The sequence below is a fragment of the Xyrauchen texanus genome, chromosome 46 (assembly GCF_025860055.1).
Source record: "Xyrauchen texanus isolate HMW12.3.18 chromosome 46, RBS_HiC_50CHRs, whole genome shotgun sequence".
Lineage (NCBI taxonomy): Eukaryota > Metazoa > Chordata > Actinopteri > Cypriniformes > Catostomidae > Xyrauchen > Xyrauchen texanus.
The window spans coordinates 17,278,836-17,302,911 of NC_068321.1; the positions used below are offsets into that span (position 1 = coordinate 17,278,836).

General features: G+C 37.8%; 2 protein-coding genes across 4 annotated transcripts in view; both read right to left on the reverse strand.

Moving 5' to 3' along the window:
- The window catches only part of ppfibp2b (PPFIA binding protein 2b), a 96,649-nt gene extending 86,213 nt beyond the window's left edge, over positions 1 to 10,436 (reverse strand). For all 3 annotated transcript variants that reach the window (XM_052119439.1, XM_052119437.1, XM_052119438.1), the window contains exon 1: positions 10,352 to 10,436. The gene's annotated coding sequence lies outside the window, so the exon portion shown is untranslated. The remainder of the gene's footprint in view (positions 1 to 10,351) is intronic.
- Positions 10,437 to 12,580: 2,144 nt separating this feature from the next.
- On the reverse strand, positions 12,581 to 17,869 carry olfml1 (olfactomedin-like 1). The gene is made up of 3 exons (XM_052120082.1): positions 17,575 to 17,869; positions 16,744 to 17,026; positions 12,581 to 13,696 (listed from the first exon to the last, which is right to left on the reverse strand). Exons 1-3 carry the CDS (start codon positions 17,686 to 17,688, stop codon positions 12,912 to 12,914), a joined length of 1,182 nt encoding a protein of 393 aa, XP_051976042.1. The 5' UTR covers positions 17,689 to 17,869; the 3' UTR covers positions 12,581 to 12,911.
- Between the last annotated feature and the right edge of the window lie 6,207 nt (positions 17,870 to 24,076).

A 24,076-nucleotide genomic window follows, 5' to 3' on the forward strand; every position in this document is an offset into this window, starting at 1 on the left:
TGGGAATAAACAAGCTCAATGTGACTGATGTGTCAGAACAAACATGATTAATTATGGATATGATGTATTTACATTCCTTGAACACACAAGCATATATTCCTTTATTTATTTTGTACATTTTCTTCCCTTTTCTTTCCCAATGCGCTCCCAAAGTCCTCATGACGGCGTATTGACTCCGGATGGTGGAGGACGAATCTCAGTTGCCTCCGCATCTGAGACCGTCAATCCATTCATCTTATCACGTGGCTTGTTGAGTGCGTTACCGTGGAGACATAGCATGTGTGGAGGCTTCACGCTGTTCTACAACTAGGCCAATTTGGTTGCTTAAGAGACCTGGCTGGAGTCACTCAAGTGCATATTCTTAATGTAAGAAATTCATTTCTTTGTTTTTTCTTTCTTCTTTGGGGTGAAACCAGCTTTCACTTTTTCGTGAGATTCACCCAGTGAGACGCAACAAACTAGTGTTGTTTTCTTTACTTCAACAAGTGACAAGTTTTGACAATAATCTTGTGTTTGCTAGTTATCCCTTACAAAAGCAGACACTTAAAGACTCTATAGATCTTTCTGGATCCAATAACCTTTGATATATTGTGAAAACAAACAAGCAAGCTAATTCTGTTAATTAATTTTAATAAGTTATTGATATACAGAATTTAATTCAAATTGTCCTTAATTTAATTCCAGGATGTTTAGATTAGCCAACAAAAGCTACTGCGGAAAGCTACTTTTGAGCTACACTGTAGTTAATGATGAACGTGAGAAAACTGTGACCATGAACATTTGAGTAATCATTAGAAAATAAATCAAATATCAACTTAAACTTTAAACTGGTATCTCAGTGTACCATATCAAGTCTGTTAATTGCATATGCCACCTGAAATGTCAGTGGCGAGCGAACAAAGAATCGTTATTGTGGCGTTGATCTATACAGGGCTTATTTTTCTCTAATGTGGATGTAGCCAATGCTAATCTAAAGTCACACACACAAAAAAAGGGACAAAGTATCCCTACTAACAACCACCTTACGCCTAAAAACTCTTTAATTTATAAATGTATTCCCAAAATTGGGAAAAATAAGGATAAATAATAACTGATACACATTAAAGGAAGGTACACAGCATCACTGTGCAAATTATGGTCTTCTTTGAAACATTAAAAACAGAAGTTTTAATAATTGTTGCTCCTAAAATTGGGAATATGAATATTTATTTGTGGAGAAGAATGTTTGGAAGGAGCTAAAGGTGAGTAAATCACCGTTTTCCAAAGTATGCTGCACTAGAAAGCGTCTTTTGAAAGAAAATGGTGTGGAAGAGAGGTGTAAATGTAGCAAAATCAATGCAATCTTTCAATTAAAACATATTAGGGGCTATTCACACTGGATGTGCTTTTTGTCCATCTGTGCTCTTGTTCAATTGTTTTGAAAATGTAAAAAAATTTAAACATTTAAACATGCACTAGACTAGATGGATAGCTTTGACTGCTGCACCTCATCTCGCTTTTTTTTGGATCGCCATTTTTTTAAGATGCAGTGTCAGCATAAAAATCTTTCAAAAATGCACATCGAGACACCAACGTTTCATCAATAACACCAATGTTAAATTCATTGAGCTGTGTCTAGCTTTTTAGTGTGGACATGGTTTAAATATTTATCAAAATTCTACCTATGTACAGTGAGAGCAAAATTTATACATAATGTAAGAGACCCTGGGCAGAAATACAACAGGGGGAGGAAGTGGCATCAGTATTAGGTGTCAGACCAATAAACCCAGCATGTCAACACAGCTTAATATGAGAACATCAAATGCAGCAGTCCTCAGACAGCTTAACCATCCCCACTCAGCACTCTGCATTAAACCATTGCGACATGTGTGTGTTTAGTAAGCAGCTGATGGGATGACATATCACATGGGCATTGCTCATCTCTTTCAACGCACATTTTCATTCGGCTATAGTGGCGGAAAAACATTATCTTAACATTATCTTGTGAGACACCTGCAGAAAAGTAACCTGCAACTCAGTTCAAATATTGCGAGCACAGAGCAGACACAAGGCCTCATTGTTGTGGGATCTGGATGTACGCCCTGTGTATAGTGGCGGAAAACAACAAAAGAACTATTATGCAGTACATCATAATGTATTAAATAAAATGTTAAAGTCAAATGAAAATTTTTAGTTTTGTGACTTTTAGTCCATGTTGCTTCCCTTTGGGCTGGGCGATAAAACAATATCGATATATATCACGATAAAGAAATTACACGATAAGCTTTTGAGGAATTTTCTATATTTAATGCGTGTCGCTATAACACAAGCAGTTCGGTTTTCTCAGGCTACATTTCCACTGGGGTGGACAAAATCTGCTCAAAGGCGCTCATAGCGCTAGGAGAGAGCTTGCTCCGCACCACTGCCAATCCTACGATCCACCTTGCGAGCATGACATTCGGCTTTCATAGGAATTAATTGAAAACGCTCTCAGCTTTGCTCACAACGCGCCAGTGGTAACGTAGGATCAGACTGGATGAACTTGCTAATGCTAGCTGCCTTGCTAACAATTAGGTTACTTCAGACACCGGATTGATTCCATCCGCACCGCAAGACTTCATGACAACGGTTGCGCTCTCTCATCGTCTCTAGTGAAAAGCAAGACAGAACAACAGTGATGTGGACAACAGCTCTGATCTTTCTGCGCTGCAATCTTGAATATTTTTCTCTAGCATCTTTATCAATCAGCATGTTACAAGCCTTTAATAATAAACAAATCGATTTCTGTTCTAATTTTGTGAAAATTAATTAGATGTCTGGAATGGATAAGGAAAGACTAAAATTACTAGTTGGTAGACTAGTCTCTCACTTTAATGAAAATATACAAATGTTTTTTTAAATAAAAAAAACAAAAATTTTCTAAATTTTCTCTCGGGACACTCCTGGACCCACATTCAGCATCATTGCACAGTCACAAGGGCTTCTATGCCCCATACTTGAGTATCTGAATCTAAAGAAATATTAAAAATATGTCATTTTAATGTAAAAATATTCCAACAAATACTGGACTGCTGTCACTATGCTTCAGAACAAACAGATGATCTTTTAACATTCATTTTCAATTGATAAACGGTAAAATACGGTAAAATTGTTAAAAGATCCCGCAGACCCCACTGCTTTGGCCGTCTCTGGACCCCTGTGCAGTTTTGTAGAGACTATTTTGACTGTTTAGAATAATTTTTTTCCTTTTCTTCTGTCAACTTTGAAATAAAAAAAAAGAAAGTGCAATGTGTAAATGTATATTGTGATAAATATCGATATCGAACAATATGAAAAAGATTATCGTGATAACAATTTTGGCCATATTGCCCATCCCTACTTCCCTACTAAACGTCTTGTTTACTGTCCTAACCTCCATTCCCTGATGGAGGGAATGAGACGTTGTGTCGATGTAGTGACACTAGTGGTCACTCTTGAGAGCCCCGAACACCTCTATTCTTTTGAGTAATTTACATGCCACTCCCCTGGACATCCGGGTATAAAAGGAGAAGGAATGCCCACTCTGATTCAGGTTTTGTGCTGAGGAGCTGAGACAAGGTCCAGCCATTTCAGCGGCTAGTACAGCATTGTGGCAAGAGGGACACAATGTCTCATTCACTCCATCAGGGAACGGAGGTTATGACAGTAACCAGGATGTTCCCTTTCGGTCACTTAATCAACATTGTGTCGATGTAGTGAGACTAGGGGTCCCTATAGAAAAACAGCACAACAGCTGAAACGTGATTCTTGGGAGCTCTGGGGGTCTTCGTCTCGGAAAGAATATCAATTTGCAAACAAGCACCACTTCAGGGCATAAATCTGCCTCGTAGAGGGAGCTCTGACCTGAGTGATCGTGTCTACCACTGCTGGTGGTAGGCCACTTAGGTCTTCTGCATCCCATCTAAGGGCCAGACGTTGAGGTTCTAGAAGTCTGATCCTTCCTCGGGGGAATCTGCCAGGGAGGTGCTGTCACGAGGAGTGTGAGGTACGAGAACCAAGTCTGGGTGCGCCAATATGGGGCCATGAGGGTGACTCCTGTTCCTCCCTAACCTTGCACAGGGTCTGTGCAAGTAGCTCACTGGGGGGAAAGCATATTTGCGAAGCCCCCGGGGCCAGCTGTGTGCCAGTGCGTCTGTCCCGAGTGGGGCTCCCGTCAGGGAATACCAGAGCTCTGGCCTGGCCAGTGGGAAGATTCCCGGGAAGCAAACAGGTTTACCTGTGCTTTGCCGAATCGACTCCAAATCAGCTGGACCATCTGGGGGTGGAGTCTCCACTCACCGCTATGCCCGTCCGCTGTAGCGTTGAGGCTGCCAGAGATGTGAGTGGCCCGCAGCGACCTCAGCAGGTGCTGACTCCAAAGGAGGATATGCAAAGATAGCAAAGTCTGCTATAACATTTTAAAGAAATACTTCCTTAAATAGCACTGGGGGCATTCCATCCAGAATTGATAATCTCTAAGCCCTGTTCACTTCGAAGACTTTGCCATCCACTGCTCAACAGCTTTGTAGTGCTGAAAAGTGTGTGGCTCAAAAATAACGGCCATTCAGAACTCACATTTTAAGGTAAATCTGATTGGATATTCTGTTTGGAATGATTTTACAACATGGCGATAATGATTGTTGTGATTTCAAATGGTACTGCATAACAGGAATGACTGTTCAGATGGTACAACAAAAGCCAAAAAAACAACAACATCAGATTCCTCTAGGGCTGGGATAAACGATTATTTTTTAAACGATTAATCTAGCGATTATTTTTTCGATGCATTGATTAATCTAACGATTCATTTTTTCAGTCCGATTCGATTTCGATTCGATTAATCGACTTGTGACAACACCGGTAATACCTGTTTCATCGGGGGTGGGGGTGTATAAAATGTAAAAAAAAAAAAAAAAAAACATTTGCCGGGAGTTTGATTGACTGGCGATCTGATCAATCAATCATAATACGCCATTTTTGTCCGACAAAGTAGTCAGGGGAGAGAAGATTAACGTCGGTGGATTTGAATTTGAATAATGGATTGTAGGCTACTGTACTGACGTCTTTCCGCGGTTAAAACAACAGTCCTTCTGATGTAGGCTACATTCATGTTTAGCCTATTTGATGCTATAAATTAACCAAGGAAAAGATGATCGGTTCACGAGCAGCTTTAACTGAGGCAATCTGTCACGACACATTAAAGAGCCACAAAATAGTAGGCCTATTTATGGTTTAATTTTCTTTGAATGACCAAATTTGAAAGTTGAGACTTTATTAAATGTTACCTGCTTGGTCCTGTCTGTCAGCGCGTTGTCAGTGACCTCTATGTATTTTTCACGACATTCATAGCTATAAGCGCATTATTAATAGCTATAAGCGAAAACTTTAGGTGTCGACAACGTATTATAGCTTACTCCAACATCGAGTGCAAAGTCGGGAGTTGAAAAAAAACTTAAGGTGCTCTGTCATCTGCGGCTGCTCCCGGGTGGCGCTAGAATGGAAGGCCATCTCCATTTTGCAAAGATGACATATCACGGAATTTTTTCCTTTTAAATTAAATAATTCCCATACTTTAGAGGAATGAGTGCATGCCGCCTTGCACTTCTGATAGTCTGAGGAGCCACTCGTGTTGGCGCCGGCGCCGCCATCTTTGTTTTGGGTCTGACAATTCGACGCACATATTTTGCGTCGACGGTCATCCCAGCCCTAGTGCTGGTGCATTGCCGTGGTGCTAGAATGGAAAGCCATCTCCATTTTGCAAAGGCGACATATCACATAATTTTTTCCTTTTAAATTAAAGAATTCCCACACTTTAGATGAACGAGTGCGTGCCGCCTTGCACTTCTGGTAGTCTGAGGAGCCACTCGTTTTGCTTCTACTCTCCGGCGCCGCCATCTTTGTTTTGGTCTGACGAATCGACGCGCATATTTTGCGACAACGTATTTTTTGCGTCGACGTCATCGATTACGTCGACGCGTCGTCCCAGCCCTAGATTCCTCCAATTTATGCTCCACATTACAATGTTCTGCTTCAGGGAAATATAACCAGGTTTGCTGTCTCAATGCAGGTTAGTTTTCATAAAGTACATGTTGTCACCCATCACAAGCCCAGTTCAAACAACAAGAGGATAGCGTTGCAGCTGCATCTGGCAATTTTGCTGTATGACTATGCCACTGGTGCAACACATGGTGTGAACATTTGACAAGCTGCCACACTTATTAACATCAGACTGTCCAAGTGATCAAAATCACTATGGCATGATGTTACATGCACGGACTGTGGTACTCGAAATGATTCATAATTCATGCCCAAGACTGGTGTAGGCGGTTGTAAGTTTGATGTGGGCTCAACCTTCCGCCGATCCCAAGCTCTACTCACCGGAGCAGATGCGTTCTGGCAGTCAGGTTGAATGCTGCACTCCTCTACAGTAACAAGAGAAATGTCAGTCCTGAGCAGGTGCATTCAACTGTGGTATCAGAGCCTGTGAAAATGTCAGTGGGTCGTTCAGCACAGGAAAGTCCTGCTTGTGGAGCAAAAAGTTACATTTCTGACCTACAGGTTCCTAACACTGACATCAATACTTCCCAATGCATATTGCATGGGATCTCCACAGCTCTATGTCTCAGTCTAAAGAAAGGAGTTCACATAGACTTAGAAAACACCATCTGTGAGCATACTGTAGGTCACATTAACTTGCATGAAATGGTACACACAAGTGTATTTGAGGATGGACACATCAAAGTCAATGAAACTGTGTGAAAGGACAGATAATTCATGCAATAGTTGCAAGCCCAAAATGAGACAGCTGAAATGAACGATGTTAGACACATCACAAAAATGTTTTAATTATCATTCTGGGAACGAATCGGATGTGGTAAAACTGGTCAATCAGGACATGTGCGAGCACCTCTATGGAAATAAAGTCACAGTAATCATGCAGTAGAAAAGCCTGAGGGCACTACTGTATGTTTGTTCACAACAAAGATACAAATTCTTTCCTGCACATGTTTTCCTGAACTACATACTAATTTTCAACCTTGCCACCACGATTCGTTTTTCAAATCAATCATAAAATGGACGTTTTCTGTTTAATTAGCCCCAACAGACAATGATCGAACTATTAAGATGCTTTGAGCAATAGTCACTGATCTTTCTAGACATCAAGATCTCTTTCTGGATACAGGAAGTTGAAGGTCATTTGTTATGGGGATGATGCCCTTAGACTTTGGGATGATTTCAAAGGTCATAATTGTGAGGGTTTTATTGCATTTAACCTTCAGCATGCCCTACATTTATAAAGATTATTGTAAGATTCAGATCATTGCAAGACAAGGCATATAGATGCCATACAAATCTAGAAAATAAAACTTCCAACATGTTTGTGCAGAAAAAGTACAAATAACAATGAGTGATCAACTGACATGGGTTTTTCAATGGACAATGCAGATACATACACAGAGCACTTTATTTGGAACAATATGGTCCTAATAAAGTGCCCACCATGGTATTCTGCTGTTGTAGCCCATCCGCCTCAAGGTTCTGAGTAGGGATGCACCAAATACCACTTTTTTTCTTCCGATCCGACTCCGATATCCCGATCCAATACCAGTGTTTTTTTTTAATAATCAGTTTAGAATATCTTTACATTATTGTGACGGAAATAATTGGGTGTGCCCTTTCATATTTAAAGAAACACAAACCTCTAACTACACATTATTTCAATATAAATGTATACTGTAGCTTATTAAGAAAAGCTTTATTGTTAACTAGTATACTGGATAATGTAGCAGCAAAATTAACAGTAATTCCAGTATAAGTCATTAGTAGAAAAGATGCAGGTTTTTTTGCAAAATTGTTTCAACTTGCATCTGGATTCTTTTTTGTTCAATTTAGTTGTAAGATATCAACTCTCTTTTCAATCACTATTTTTATCATAAACAAATAATAATACTAATAATATGTTATGTTCTCAGTATATAATATATCTCAACTGTCCACCTTTTAAACTCTCACGCTTTAATTTTGACATTCTGAGCTCTCCAGGAATTCCTGTGTGTGTCTGTTTGTAGGCAAGTTCACAGTAGTTTAATTCGCTTCTTATTCAAATTCTGGTAAAAAAAAAAACACCTCCAGTGTCGTTCTAAATGTATATTATAAGTGAACCGAACTATTGAGCATCTACATCAGAGACATTCGTGAGTAGTGCTCAAATATTGAAAATAGGCACGCGTGTGTCTACAGAGCAGCGCCATTCACTGACACACAGGAGCTGTGCATGCATTTTATATATTTACTTACAAAACAGCCTTTTGTGATTCACAGAGCTATCGCACGTCTTTAAGTGGCTTTGAATAAAATGCATGAGTCATATGAACTACTTAAATTGTGTATTAATGGTTCTTTTATGGCATTTTTTGAGTTTGACAGTAATGACCATAACTAACACATATATTTGGATCTGGCTTGTCGGACCAATACTCAATCCATTTAAAGACGTCAGTATCAAAGCTACTGATCCAGGTATCGGATCGGTGCATCCCTGGTTCTAAGTTGTGCATTCTGAGATGTTATTCTGCTCACTACAATTGTACAGAGTGTTTATCTGAGTTGCCGTAGCCTTTCTGTCAGCTCGAACCAGTCTGGCCATTCTCTATTGACCTCTCTCATCAACAAGGCATTTCTGTCCGCAGAACTGCCGCTCACTGGATGTTTTTAGTTTTTGGAACCAACAATCTGGCCACGGTTGAAATGAGATACAAACAAATTCCTCCCATTCTGATGGTTGAAGTAAACATTACATGAAGCTCCTGACCCGTATCTGCTTGATTTTATGCACTGCACTGCTGCCACACGATTGGCTGATTAGATAATCGCATGAATAAGTAGGTGTATAGGTGTTACTTATAAAGTGTTCAGTGAGTGTATATCTAGAAAGCAGGGAGTCAATAGCCACTACAACTGTGATAGGGCCTATATAATGCTATTTAATTACAGTAAATGAGATGTACACAAAATAGTTGTAATTAAACGTACACTTCTTATGCAATATTTACTCAAAATTCACCAAAAATCTGAAAACAGAAAGTGTCCATTATCCATTTGCAAGACTGTCAGCAGATTTAGGATCTGATATAAGGAGAGTTAGTGCTTCTTAATCGGTCAAGCAGACACATCACCCAAAACTTTTATTTAAATCTTAAATAATCTTAAAATGGTCAATATCAGCAGATTAATCAGCCCATCACTAAAAACAACATGACCAATAAACTAAAATGTTTTCACTCCCTTTTCTCTCCATTCTTACAAATGTGTGAAAAGAAATTGCAATATCTTTTTCCCAACCATTCTATGGTGGAAGGGCTAAATCATCAAAGAGCAATACAATTGTGCGCTGTGTTCACAAGGCAAAGGAAGTGGACAAATACAAAAGCCTTTATCTGTTTCTCAGAGCACATGATCTTCACAGACAGTGAACCACACAGTCATTACCAAGTGAAATTTCCATTGCAGAGCGTGGATGCTGACCTCTGGCTAACTCTGCCCAGTAAGGTCAGGATACTGAAGTAAGCGATTTTATGAACTATAACAATAACTGACCCCCTGGTCTTCACCAGGCTTTTAAACTATCTAAACCAGCTTCAACAGAAAGACAATGCTGGTCACCCAGCTTCACCAACTAGGTTTTGCTGGTGAAAAGCATGGCTATTCTGGTCCACCAGCTAGACCAGCACCAAGCCAGCACTAACCAGCAGAGTCACATGGGAATTGCATGCTGGTTAAGCTGGTCTCTTTAACAGGGCACTGTATGACCCAGTTATCTCCTTGGATAATCAAGTTAAAGTTTGATAATCTGGTCTCTGATTATTCCCATTTTGTCATCAAGATATAGTTTATAGGTGCACATATACAGTATAGGTAAATAATTAATGAACACAAGAACACTTTAATAGTGCAATATGGGGAGCATGTTTATGATAAGAAGAACTAATGTTAAACCTCTACAAATCGAAAATATAAAGCTTTATAAATAACGATATGCTGAATATTTGAGTTTCCTATAGCTTTGAACACTATGCTATAATGCTATATTAATTCACGTTATGCAAAATTTAAGAAAATAAAAAAAAAAACTCTTTAAAAAGTAGCATATAACGCACTATTATTTGAATAATAAGACAAATGTTTATGATTAAACAATCTCGTTATTGCACCCAAACAATCTTTAAGCTTTGTATACTGAGCATTAGGTATAGCCCATCTAATACGCATAGGAAGGACTATTGATAAACAGAAAAAAAAAGTTCTGTAGACAAGAATGGAACGGTGAAGGGATGTTATTTAAAATGTAACCTACCTGTAATGGAGGTAATTACCAGTCACGACTGTTTGTATATCCTCTAGTTGTCTGTTGGTGTATCGCACATGTTATCATCGTTCCGCGGCTCCATAATAAATCCACCGAGACTGTATTGAGGTACATTTCATCTAACCAATCACATGTCATGTGATTTAAGGGGTGTGTCCTATCGCTAAATGAGCTGCATTATTATGAGCAAATAAATCTACCAGAAAAGTGACATTCATAATTATTCTAAAAATATAATATTTTAATTAGAAAATGTAAGAAATAAGAAGAGTAATAATTGAATGCAGCATGGGAGCGGTACATTTTGTATATTTAGTTTAAAGTAAAAAAACTAATTTTTTTTTTTACCTTATTAATGATTAAATAAGATATTTTCCCGTTAATTTCGTTGATCTGTAGAGTCTTCAAACACGTATTAGCTCTGTTTCAACTAGTGAGTACTTGTTAACGGTACCGGCCATTTGAATGGAGGACAGCAGCGCCATCTACTGTACAGGTTGTTCAAGTTCAACTTCAGACTTTGGCTGCAGTTGAAAACGTAGGGAGATGACTTGCTGTCTAATCAGTTAATGTCTTACCCGACAGCGTTTTTTAATGAATTGAACTATAATAAAAACTGGTCACAGAACAGTTTGAAAAGTACCTCATTTTTTTGTTCTACTTCTGTTTACAGCCTCCGAAGGCAACATTTTCAAGCTTTCGAACGCAGCCGTTGTTTTCTTACGAGCAGCTTACAAGACAGTGCGCATGCGCAGAAGGTAAACGGCAATTATCGGTACTCAGGAATACAACTAAAAAGCATTAAGAACAATTACAGTCTGCTCTGCTTTTAAAAACCGTTCAGATAGTTGATGTATGAATTGCATATTTTGAATGCCCTCTTTAAAAAATAAAAATAAATAAATAAAATATATAGGCTATATATATACAGTGAAAATGTAATTGTTTTTGATGATTGTTTTTGTATTGCTCTTTATGTTAGTAAAAAGGAATATCCTAATAACCCAAAAACGAAGGTCATAGAGAATACAACATTTGTGATTCGTGAAGTATGTTTGGGCCTTTATTCATATAAATACGCGAACAGATGCCCATTGCTACGCAAACTCAATTCCACGTGTCGTTGTGTAGTGAAATGTGACAACACCACTGACACTCTGTAGGCTATAAGTTTTTTTTGTTTTTTGTTTTTATTTTGAAAAACGAATGATACACGGATTTATATAGATCAGTGGTCAGCACTCAATTCATAACCCAACGCAAGTACGCGCTGCATTCCCTCCGCTAGAGGGATTTTCTGTTTTCAGTCAACAACTGTCATGGTGGAGAAGCAATCTGAGGTGGGTCTTGCCGATCAAATTAGATTATACAGATTTACGAACCTTCGCCCCCTCTCCATTCGAATAAATCAGAGATTGAAAATGCTTGTCAAGGAAATTGCTGCTTCCCTAAAGTCTGATAAAGACAATATAAAGAGAAAATGGAAATAACTATTGGACCGGTTTGTCCGAGCCAGGAAGAAATGGAAATGTGTCCGCAGTGGAGATGCCACATCTAGCTATTTATATCCAGTCATTTTGGACGTGTTGGGATGGCTTTTTGACTTCATAAAACACTTGAGTTTTATCATTTTTGTGAATCAGTTTCGTGGTGCCTAAAAAAACTCTATTGTCCCTCTTGTGGTGTGAGGTTTGAAACTGCCAGAGCAAAGCAATAGTGCACATAAAGTATGTACAACGGGACCACGTGTTGGCCATGCGTTGGCCAAGTGCTTCTTGTGTGAAGTATTTTTCGGCCTTTATAAATACATGTCTAGGATAGTATATCAAAATACCATTGTTACTACAGTTCTTACAACATTTAAACCATTTAAAGGTGCTGTAAGCAATTTTTATGGAAAAGTATGCAGAAAATTTCCCTGAAAGAGATCACTGAAATAAGTGCCCTGGCATATCTCTCCAGTCTCTGTGACTGCACTAGACAAAATGTGTCTGCAGGCCGCAGTCTTTGACACTTTCTGCCTGTTACTCATTTCACACGTTGACAGTGTAGTAGTTGAAGCGGAACATTCAGGTTACCCCATGTGACTCTACCCTCCCTAGCAACCGTGACAATTTGGTTGCTTAGGAGACCTTGGTAGAGTCACTATTTTTATATTATTATACTTTTTGTATAAAATATTTTCTTAAGAAGGCACATGGATTACAGATATTCCCTTTTTTAAATGCTATTTATTTGTAGAAGACTTTAGAATCTCCTGTTGGTAACACCAAACACGACTTTTACTGTTTCAAATCAGAGACAGATTCGAGAAGAAAAAGTTATAGTTACTCTTGGCAGTTCCCTGACAGAAACAAAGAGAATAGGGAAAAAAGATTCCTTTGTTTTTCAGGAAATGATATTCTGGCACAACAACAAATTGAAGTAGTGGCTTTCTATAAAATAACAAACAGATTAGATGAACCTAGGAAGAAGAACTATTGTAAGCACTGCTGGTTACAAGAATCTCATTGTAACTGGTCTTGGGATTATACCATGTATAATTGACCTATGCAGCAACTTTCTTCCTGATGTCTAACTTATAGATGGTCTGATAACCATCATCCCAGGCATACAGCTGCTTGTCTTTGTAGTGGTAATGAAAAGCAGAGTGACTGGTGTAACGCTTTGGGAAAAATAGCTCTGGGGTGCTCTCGGTGTAAATGGTGTCATGAATATCATACAAGCATTTGATGCTGGACCTGCCACCATAGTCAGAGTTGTAGGCCACATACAAGGTGCCACAGATCATGAAAGCTGCTTCTGCATCACGACTATTGCAGTTGGTATCCCAGGTGTGCTCCACAGCAAGGCTGTTATGGTCCAGTTTGGAGATGACCAAGTTGCCTCCAAAGTCTGAATCTGCATGGATTGACCAGAGTCCCATTTCATCTACAGCAAGATCCAGCAGGGTGTGAGGATTGAGTGAATACGCAGGCATTCGGCCAGCCCCAGGAAGCAACAATCGATCTGTCACTGTGCGATTGCTGAGGTGGACTTTTAAGATTTCATTGTTGGTGTCTGCTAGGTGGTAGTATACAAAGCCATTGTACACCACATGGCCTGTTCCTTGCCAGGGCAAAGGAAGAGGGATAACTTCAGTCTTTTTGGTGGTGTTTGCTTCTGTGAAAGACTTCAGAGAGGTGTATGCCAAAAGTGTTCTGTTTGTTGGTCCACTAAAAAAGTAAATCTTAGCAGAACCCTTAGTTGGATCCTTCATCCAGGATCCATTGGCATCGCCTGCCTTCTTGACGATTTTCAGGGACTTGATACCCACCAGCTCATAAGTGCAATCTGAAAGAATCAAAGTAGATCTAGTTAATTCAGGTTAATAAATTGTGTATAGAGCTATAGCATGTAGATGTCATCCCTTACTCACCCTTTATCCTTATGAATGTGGGACAATAAGACACATCAAAGCAATATAATTACTATTTGTACAGCTTTACTCAAGAAACTAACACTTCTTAATGCGTACCTTTAGATTTTATACACATTCTAAAAAGGCTTAATGGAAATTTTGTCATTTACTCACCCTAATGTCAGTCCAAATGTTAGGGAGATTTTTCATGCTGCTCTTTTCCTTACATAAATCTTTTCTTTCCCAAAATTGACAAAAAACACAGCATAAAACTATTATAAAAGTCCTCTTAAGCCTTAAGCCCAAAGTATACTATGGTTTTGATGCAGACACTGAGTTGAATTTGAGCTTGCCAAAGTATACTTCATTTGACTTTGTGAAAACACAGGCAGTTGGCGCATGCAAGCTATGACTGCTATGAGATACTAGACTATTTCTCCTATAGGAGTTTAGATGCATAAAGATCTCTATATTCTTTGGACTCAAGTTATACAAATGCAGGTATCTCCTGACATCTTGATGTGCACATCCACTGTTGTTGATTCCACCATAATTTCCTGTTGTTTAGAGGTGATTAAATCTTCATCTAGAGCGTCTCCGTGACCGCCATGGCTCAAATGTAGGCCTTGTGGACCCACTAATTAGTGCAAACAATTCCAGTTGCATGTGCATTTTGCACCTTCAAAAATGAGAAAATTCAATCAGATAAATCAGGCTGCGCACGTTCAGTCTGCTAATGACAAAATTAGTGTCACATGTCCTGTACCCGGACACATCTGACCGAAGCATACTTTGGGCTTTTTCATAGCTTTGCATTAGGAACAAATAAAAATTAAAGTCGTTATACACTGTAAATAATCTCCTCTACCTTTAAATCTCTTCAGCGTTAACGTATATTTAAATATTGGTTGTTATTAGGGCTGTTAATTGAATGCGTTATTTCAGTGTGAGTAATTATATAAAAAATAACTCATTAAAAAAAATTGAAGCAGTTATTCATGTCCCCGGAATGTAATATAGAATATTCCTACCATCGGAGCAATTAAAACTTGAGGTATTACCTGTTTCCAGCAGGGGCAGTAAGCAAAACTCCAGCTGTACAGGCAATATACCACACTCAGGCTTGCTTCAGAGATCTTCAATACTGAGATAACAACCTCCCCTTTTTTTTTTTTTATATAGCAGAGAGTGTAACGGTCAAATAGCGTGTCACAACAATAAGTCACCATTTGCGGATACCATGGCTGTGTCTTGTTTCGAAGACTGCGTGCTAGGTTGGACACATCTTTTGAAGGCTGCAGTATACAAAGCGTCCTCCTTTAAACTAGTCTCGTTTAAATGAGACAACCTCTGTAGGACAAATGGAAACGGAACATAACATGGTTGCTATGACAGTACACCACTCTTTAACAAGTTTGAGAGCTTTGAGTGAGAAGAGAACAAAGTCCCTTTAGAAGGGATTGTGTGAGGTCAATTTTAGGAGTGTTATATACAGTAGACGTAAAAAGAGAAAAGAACATAGATTTTACAGGTATACATTTAGTCTAATACTATATTTTAATTATATATTAATATAATTATACATATTATATACACTGCACCCATCTACTGAGGTATTTCAACTTGGGAATTAACATTACTTGAATTTTAACATCGTATTAATATATAATATTAGCCGTTCATTTTTATTTTTTAGACATTTCCGTTGAAGCAAAGAATTGTGGATTGTGAGTGCCCACGAAGGATATACCATGCATAATTGTCTGAAATATGTGTATAATATATATTTATAATTATTACACCTTTTGTATGATTATTTGTAGATTTGTAGATTATTTGTAGATATATGTAGATTTACACTCTACAATATCAGGAAGATAAGACCCTTCCTCTCTGTACATGCCACACAACTGCTCGTTCAGTCCCTTGTCATAACTAGACTGGACTACTGTAACGCTCTCATTGCAGGCCTTCCTGCATGTGCTATTAGACCCCTGCAAATGATCCAGAATGCAGCAGCACGTCTGGTCTTTAATGAACCTAAGAGAGCACATGTTACACCACTCTTTGTCTCTCTCCACTGGCACCCGGTTCATGCACGTATTAAATTCAAGGCCCTGATGCTGGCATATAAAACAGTCACTGGGTCTGCTCCAGCATACCTAAAAACATTTATGCAGAGCTACGTTCCCACCAGAAGCCTGCGGTCGGTTAAGGAACGTCGCCTTGTCGTACCAAAACAAAGAGGCACCAAAACACTTTCCCGGACTTTCAGTTTCATCATACCACGGTGGTGGAATGACCTTCCCAACTCAATCCGGAAGCTAACTCACTCTCTATCTTCAAAAACGGCTAAAAACACATCTTTTCCAAAAGCACTTAACCGGTCACTAAAAAAAAAAAAAAAAATAATTTAATTTACATTTCTTGTTGCACTTAAATCTGTTTTGTATACTATTCTGATGATAGTGAAACTTTGTAATATGACACTTTTTGTACCACTGTCTCCCTAAGATGATTCGCTGATGTTCTTCCTCTTTTGTAAGTCACTTTGGATAAAAGCGTCTGCCAAATGAATAAATAAATGTAAATGTATTTCATCATTAAATATTGAAATATTGCTATTTGAGGGCCCTTCTCAGCAAATATTTATATTCAGTTAATTGCTATTAATTCTATTAAATAATCAGCATATCATGTAAATAATTTTATAAAATTTTGTATCAATTGACAGCCCTAGTTGTATATATATCTCCTAATGATTTCAGTGTGCCAAGAGCTCTTATTTAGATCACTTTTGTTCCACTGAATAAAGAAAGCCATACAGGTTTGGACAAATGAGGGTGAGTAAATGATGACAGAATCATCATTTTTGGGTGAACTATTCCTTCAAGAACTAAAACCTTCAGTCCTGCTTCAATTTGCAAAAGTAGTACTGTTGGCTGAATTCTAAAATGATCCACTGCAAAATTTTCTTTACCTTTGTCCTTGGGGATTACAGTCTTTTTTAATTTGGCTTCTTTCACCTGGTGCTCAAGCAGTGAGTCTTCAATTTCAACATGAGTTGTATCAGGAATCTTATTATGTAGGTATTCCACATCTCTCTCAACACGATCCAAGCGCATACCTATGGTGTCGACTTGACCCTTGACCTCTGATCTCAACACATTCATCCTGCCTGTTTGCCCATGCACCTCTTTGGACATGTCGTACATCCTTTGACTGAACTGCTGGAAGTCCAGCTCACATTTGATCAGTCGTCCCTGTTCAGGTTAAGGCACAAAAAAGCTTACCTTATAGGTTTGGAATGGAATACCTGCTTACTGTGCAATATACAGTATATTGCCTACTATTTAAAGAAAATTTGATTGTAAGCAATTTTCCACGATATAGTATGCTTCTTAGTTACATAACCTCATTACTGGATCAACATCCTTGTTGGATCTCTTTGGTTGTTCTTCATCCTTAGTTGACAATCACATTTTAGATCTGTCTGATATAGGATTATGATATAGGAATGTTGTTCCTGGGCAAACAAAAGATGTTGATCCAGGAACACATGCTTTGCAAAATAACAGTCATCCATGTAGTTTAGAAAAGGGTGCTTTGATAAAAGTATAGTTGATAGTATTTCAGCTTTAAACAATTCCTAATAATGTCCTTATAATACCTAATAATATAATGGATAAAAATATTTAACTGGTTTCAACAGAAGCATATAGAAGGAGAACTATAGTTTGTCAGATCATACAAAAACTATGCTATCTTTGGGAAAATGCACAGTCATTCTTTAAAAAAAAAATAATCTTACCTCCAGTACTTGAAGTTGTCTCTGAAAATATTGCATCATAAAATCAGGAGTGGTTCTTTGAGCATCTTTCGTGCCAAACAGCAAAAGAAGTATGGTTATCAATGACAAAGACATTTTGTATATTTCCGCTTTGATGCACTCTCTAGTGTCTTTCCATCTAGCTCAGTTTGCGTTATATAATAAAACTGCGATAACTCCCTTCGTATCTAAAGTCAGTCTGGAAATGAAGCCAGGTGGAGTTCCAGAGGCAAGGGGTTGTTTGTTATTCAATGAAAATTCTGGGACTGTATCCGAAGGAAGATGCTGAAAAGGCAAGTCTTCACAGGCTGTTGCTGTCTTTTTATTCGTAATGAACTCCAGATGTCCTGACACTCATTCACTCAGTAAATCAAATCTGCAGATTATACAATTTAGATATTTATAATGTACACCATGCTTGCCTTTCTCTCCAAAGGTGTTTTTCATGAAGTAGGTCTGAAATTTGAGAATGGAAACACAGAGCTTCAGTCTGACTGGCCGTACACCGTGACCTATATTTTTGGCACACAAACTGCAATTTTTGACATGGAATAAAAAAATTATATTATTCCTGGAAGTAATAATGTCAGACCTTGTGGTGGTCCTTCTTCTATTGGACAATCTGTCAATACGACTGTTTTGAATTAAAACCTTTCTGAAATAATTTGTTTGGGACTAGCAGGAATGACAAATAATTTAACAATAAACCTACTCTGAAAACAATAGTAGGTCAATCCTACTATGAAAACAATAGTTTCTGATTAATTATATATTCATAGATAATAATAAGTCAACACAATTTACATCTTGCAAATCAGAAAAGACATATACTTGTAACAAAACAGTTGAACCTCCTAACAGAGAAACTTACAAACTGTCAGCAAATTATTTATTTGAATTGGTTCTATTTCATGAATTAGAATCGGTTCACAAATCTGCCTAAATTATTCATGAGCAGATCAATTTTAATCTAAATAATTTTTTAAAAATAAATATTCCCAGTTCAATAAAAGTTAGGCTCAGTCAACTGCATTTATGACTGTTGGGAATTTTTAGAATTTGCCCTTAAGTATCAAGTCAGGTCTGTAGTCGCTTTCTCAATCCGGATACTCGCGAGGGGAGAAATAAGTGACAAACACACCAGAGCATATCAGATCATTCTCCAAAGTTTATAATCCAGCTCATTATTAGCCTATATATGTTTGAGCTATGTGTGATATGTGAGAGCACAGAAACAGGAAATACATTCCTATAGACACATCCTCTTGCAGAACAGGAAACAGCTTGCAGCTGTGTCTTATAATACCAAAGTAAGTTGTACAAGAGATGTTGTTGAGAGGCCTTTATTATTTTACAATGGCACAATGTTGATTACCACAAAAATCTGGGTTACCATGAGTCACTTACAAAAAAACTGAATGAAGCCAATTTTTTGAGGGTTTAAAGGCAGGGATGTGAAGTTTATCATTTTATAAGCTTTAGAGTTGTTTAAATTGTAAATTTACAGTAATTTTAGAGTTTTAAGGTTTGTTGACTATATCGTTATATCAATTGGCTATAACTTTACACAGAAAAGGTTAGTAAGCGATTTTATCGCACTAAAATCATGTTAACACGCATATTGTTTATATATTGTGGCTATTAGTATTTTGCCGTTTACAAATTGGCCTCATTCACTTACATTGTAAGTGTCTCACTGGAACTCAGATTTTATAAAGAAAAGAAGGGGCAAGCCAAAATGTATATTTGTAGTAATCAATATTAAGACACAAATGCTGTTGATTGAGCTTAACGTGTATTGAACCCGGAATATTCCTTAAAAGTGTTGAAATTTAAATCTGTTTTGAATGCTATTCTGCATGCTAGTGAAACTTTGTAATATGGCACTTTTCGTACAAATGTCTCCTTAAGATGATTCGCTTAAGTTTTCCTCTTTTGTAAGTCGCTTTGGATAAAAGTGTCTGCCAAATGATTAAAAGTAAATGTAAATAAATGAAACTGTGTGTTACGTGGTGAATATTTTTGTCCATTAGATGGCGCCTTATAACAAGTACAGCATTGTGCACTCTGGGAACATCTTCTCAACAGTGTCAATTGTTGACTTCTTTTGCTATGACAATGAAATTGTGTTTACATTGACGAAAGATGTGTCCTTAATTCCAGCATCTTTGATTTTTCTGATTATTTCAGCATTTCAGACATTTTGCCATTTGTGTTCCAGACACCACTTGCCTTCAGGTTTTTAATTATTTAGGCTGTTGCAAAATGCTATCATTTAAAAACATGTCTCATCTTTAACAAACATAACAATATACAATTTTTGCAGTAACTAAGGTATCAGATTGAATCTTCTTTATACTTGCCACATTAATTTGCTGTGGGCCAATATACAGTTGAAGTCAAAAGTTTACATACACTTATAGGTTGACGTCATTAAAACTAATTTTTTAACCACTCCACAGATTTCATATTAGCATACTATAGTTTTGGCAAGTAATTTAGGACATCTACTTGTAACACAAGTAATTTTTTCAACAACAGATTGTTTCACTTTTAATTGACTAAATCCCAAATCCTGTTGGTCAGAAGTGTACATACACTATGATAACTGTAACCTCTAAACAGCTTGGAAAATTCTAGAAAATTATGTCAAGCCTTTAGGCAAGCCTATCAGAAGCTAATTGGAGTCAATTGGCGGTGTACCTGTGGATGTATTTTAATGCCTACTTTCCAACTCAGTGCCTCTTTGCTTGACATCATGGAAAAATCTAAATAAATCAGCCAAGACCTTGTGACCCAACTGCGAATCATGTGGGTGGCAGCATCATGTTGTGGGGGTGCTTTGCTGCAGGAGGGACTGGTACACTTCACAAAATAGATGACATCATGAGGAAGGAAAATTATGTGGATACATTGAAGCAACATCTCAAGACATCAGACATGAAGTTAAAGCTTGGTTGCAAATGGGCCTTCCAAATGGACAATGACCCCAAGCATACCTCCAAAATTGTGGCAAAATGGCTTAAAGACAACAAAGTCAAGGTATTGAAGTGGCCTTCACAAAGCCCTGACCTCAATCTGACAGAACATTTGTGGTCAGAACTGAAAAAGCGTGTGCGAGCATGGAGGCATACAAACCTGACCCAGTTACACCAGTTCTGTTTCGAGGAATGGGCCAAACTTCCAGCAACTTATTGTGAGAAGTGGAAGGCTACCCAAAACATTTGACCCAAGTTACAATTTAAAGGCATTGCTGCCAAATACTAACAAAGTGTATGTAAACTTTTGACCCAGTGGGAATGTGATGAAAGAAATAAAAGCTGAAGTAAATCATTCTCCCTACTATTATTCTGACATTTCACATACTTTTTTTGGGTGGATTTTCTCCCCTTTTCTCCCCAATTTGGCCTGCCCAATTCCCAATGCGCTCTAGGTCCTTGTGGTGGTGTAGTGACTCGCTACAAGGACAAATCTCAGTTGCCTCTGCATCTGAGACAGTCAATCCCCGTATCTTATCACTTGGCTTGTTGAGTTCATTTACCTTGGAGACCTAATGCATGTGGAGGGTCATGCTATTCTCCATGGCATCCACGCACAATTCACCACTCACCCCACCAATATCGAGAACCACATTAAAGCAACCACGAGGAGGTTAACCCAGCCTGACTCTACTTACCCTTGCAACCGGGCCAATTGGTTGCTTAGGAAGCCTGACTGGAGTCAGTCACTTAGTATGCCCTGGATTCAAACTTGCAACTCCAGGTGTGGTAGTCAATGTCTTTACTTAATGAGCTACACAGGCCCTGATATTTCACATTCTTAAAATAAAGTAGTGATCCTAACTGACCTAAGACAGGGAATGTTTTCTACAATTAAATGTCAGGAATTGTGAAAACTGAGATTAAATGTATTTGGATAAGGTTTATGTAAACTTCTGACTTCAGCTGTACATTTTATTGTATGTATTTTAATATTATTTTATTGTATTTATTATCATTTTAACAGAATTATGAGAATGAAGATACCCTCAATCCTAGGTGATTGTTGGTAATGAAATTCGATTTTGCATCAGGGGAGTTTGTTGTCCAATAAAACACTGCAAAGGCAATGTGGCATGCTCTAATGTAGAAATATTTGATGTGGAATCTTTTCTGGATTAATGAAATCACAACTCGGCACAACAGTGGACTTGATTTACCAAAGTAAAGCATTCTGCCTTTAAACACACACATTAAGCAAGAATCAATGAAGACAAACAATCTATATATATATCTATATTTTTGTTTGTTAACATGGAAACCTACAACTTTTAAAATAATAATTTACATAATGTTAAGACTATTTTAATACAACTTATCACACACACACACACACACACACACCCTCACACCCTCATATAAAGCTCCATTAGTGGAACGTGATATCTCCAGTGCTGAGCTCCAAGCTTAAACATCATCCCATCTTTAATGTAGATTTGTCCTTGTATTAAGCCCATAAAAGCTCACTAATGTTCATGCTTGATATAAATATTTTTTAAGCTAATAACCCTCACTATTCTGACAAATGGAGGGTTGAAACTGCTGATGGTTACAGTTTTTACTCATAATACTGTATAAAACAATAGTCAAGAACCAAGGGAACATGATAATGTGATTTCTCTATTCAACTGTGTGAACTTGAGTGGAACTGTCTATATTGGTTAAAAATCTTTTCAAAAATGGCATGCGAAGGTGAAGTTACTTCTAAGATCAGCTGTAGCATAATTTGTTTTCATGTGCCACTTGGCTGTTAATGTCAGTGAAGTGTCCAAATACTTTTGGGGCCATTGTATACATAGTTGAACTTCTATTACCGAAACGACAAACATACAAATATAAATGTGTATGTAGGTGAATTCATTAAATGTTCTGAAACATCAGACATGGCCTACTGATCCAAACATCACTTGCACCACCAAATGAGGGCATGCATGCTCCCATACATTCTTTGTAAGTGAGCCAACCCTCTGACACACTTCTATAATTACTTTTCATCTTCTTTTAGGGTTTTATCTCCATTAGCCTCTGAATGTTTAAAGCTGCATACACAACAGTACTTGCATGACTTTGTCAGGAAACTTCAAAGCCATAATTTATGATTCCTGATTTATCATGTAGAAAAGGCTGAACAGGTATAAATAAAGACTGTACTGTAGATATGAAAAAAAGACAATATTGTTCATGTTATAAATAAAAAAGTCTGTCTAGTTTTGTGAAATTTTCAGCATGCCTGCTCCCACCTGAAGTTACTTAGGGTCTTGCTTCCTTCACACTTTGCAAAGAAACCAGGCACTGAAAAATATTTGCTTCCATCAAGTGTTATTGCTTACCTGGAACGGCTATAACATTAGGGATCCCTCAAGGCTCTATTCTTGGACTTGTTTTATTCAGCCTTTATTGCCTTGCTGCCTCTTGGGAACGTTATCGGAGATAAACTCTGACACACATGCTTAAAATCATGTTACACTCATTTAGATTCCTGGACATTTTATTGTTGTCCTGTCTGAGCATGCTATTCCATATAACCATCATCTGCTGGAGTAAACTGGCACTAATTGTGAGATTGTTTTCTTTGATTTCACCCTCTTGCTTTTGTCTACGTTATTGTTATGACTATTTTGATTGTTTGATTTGTCTGAAATGCAAGCTGTTTGTGTTCACTGACCTTGTCACCGACATCTGTTTGATGTTGTAACTTTTGCATAGCTGTTGAAGTCTTTTCTTTGGTTGTGAAGGCTTTGGCTTTGCAGTGTTTATTAAACATGCAGTGAGAACAGAGACCTAAACTTCTGAAAAAAATCTTCATCTGAGTTTGTGCTGGAGAAAATGAATCAACATTGAAACTTCAGTCTTTGCACCTTGAGACTTAGTTGGAAAGAAGGCAGTTTATTGTTTCCACTTTATGTGTACAAGAGTTGAATATTCATGCTGAGTAGGCCCTACTCACTTGTGTAAATTTGCATCACAAGCACTGTGCGCCAGATGTAGTGGCACACTGACAATAGAAGTATACTTTACTAAGAGGAACAGAATAGTATTTCTAAATAGTAAACAGTGACAGCCAACAACTGTGCAAATTGAGCCTGAACTCATTTTTCACACCAACTGAGACTTAATGGTTGTTGTTTTCCATATGGATCACTCATTTCAGTACTTTTTGTTATGGAGACTGCAACCAGAGTGATTCATCTGACACTTTATGGCTTATACTAATGCAATATTTGGCCCATTTTTTGTTCTATGTGTTCCAGACTGGTAAATTACACTTCTGCTGTTGTTTATGCATTTATAATGTTATCAGATTTTTCTATTCAGCCTAAATGCCATGTTAATAACTTTGCATAATATTGGGCCTATGTAGTTCATGGTAATAATAAGTTTTTGTACAATAAACAGTTTTAGGTATATGCTGGGTTGCCATTATAAATCCAATGTAAAATATGGGT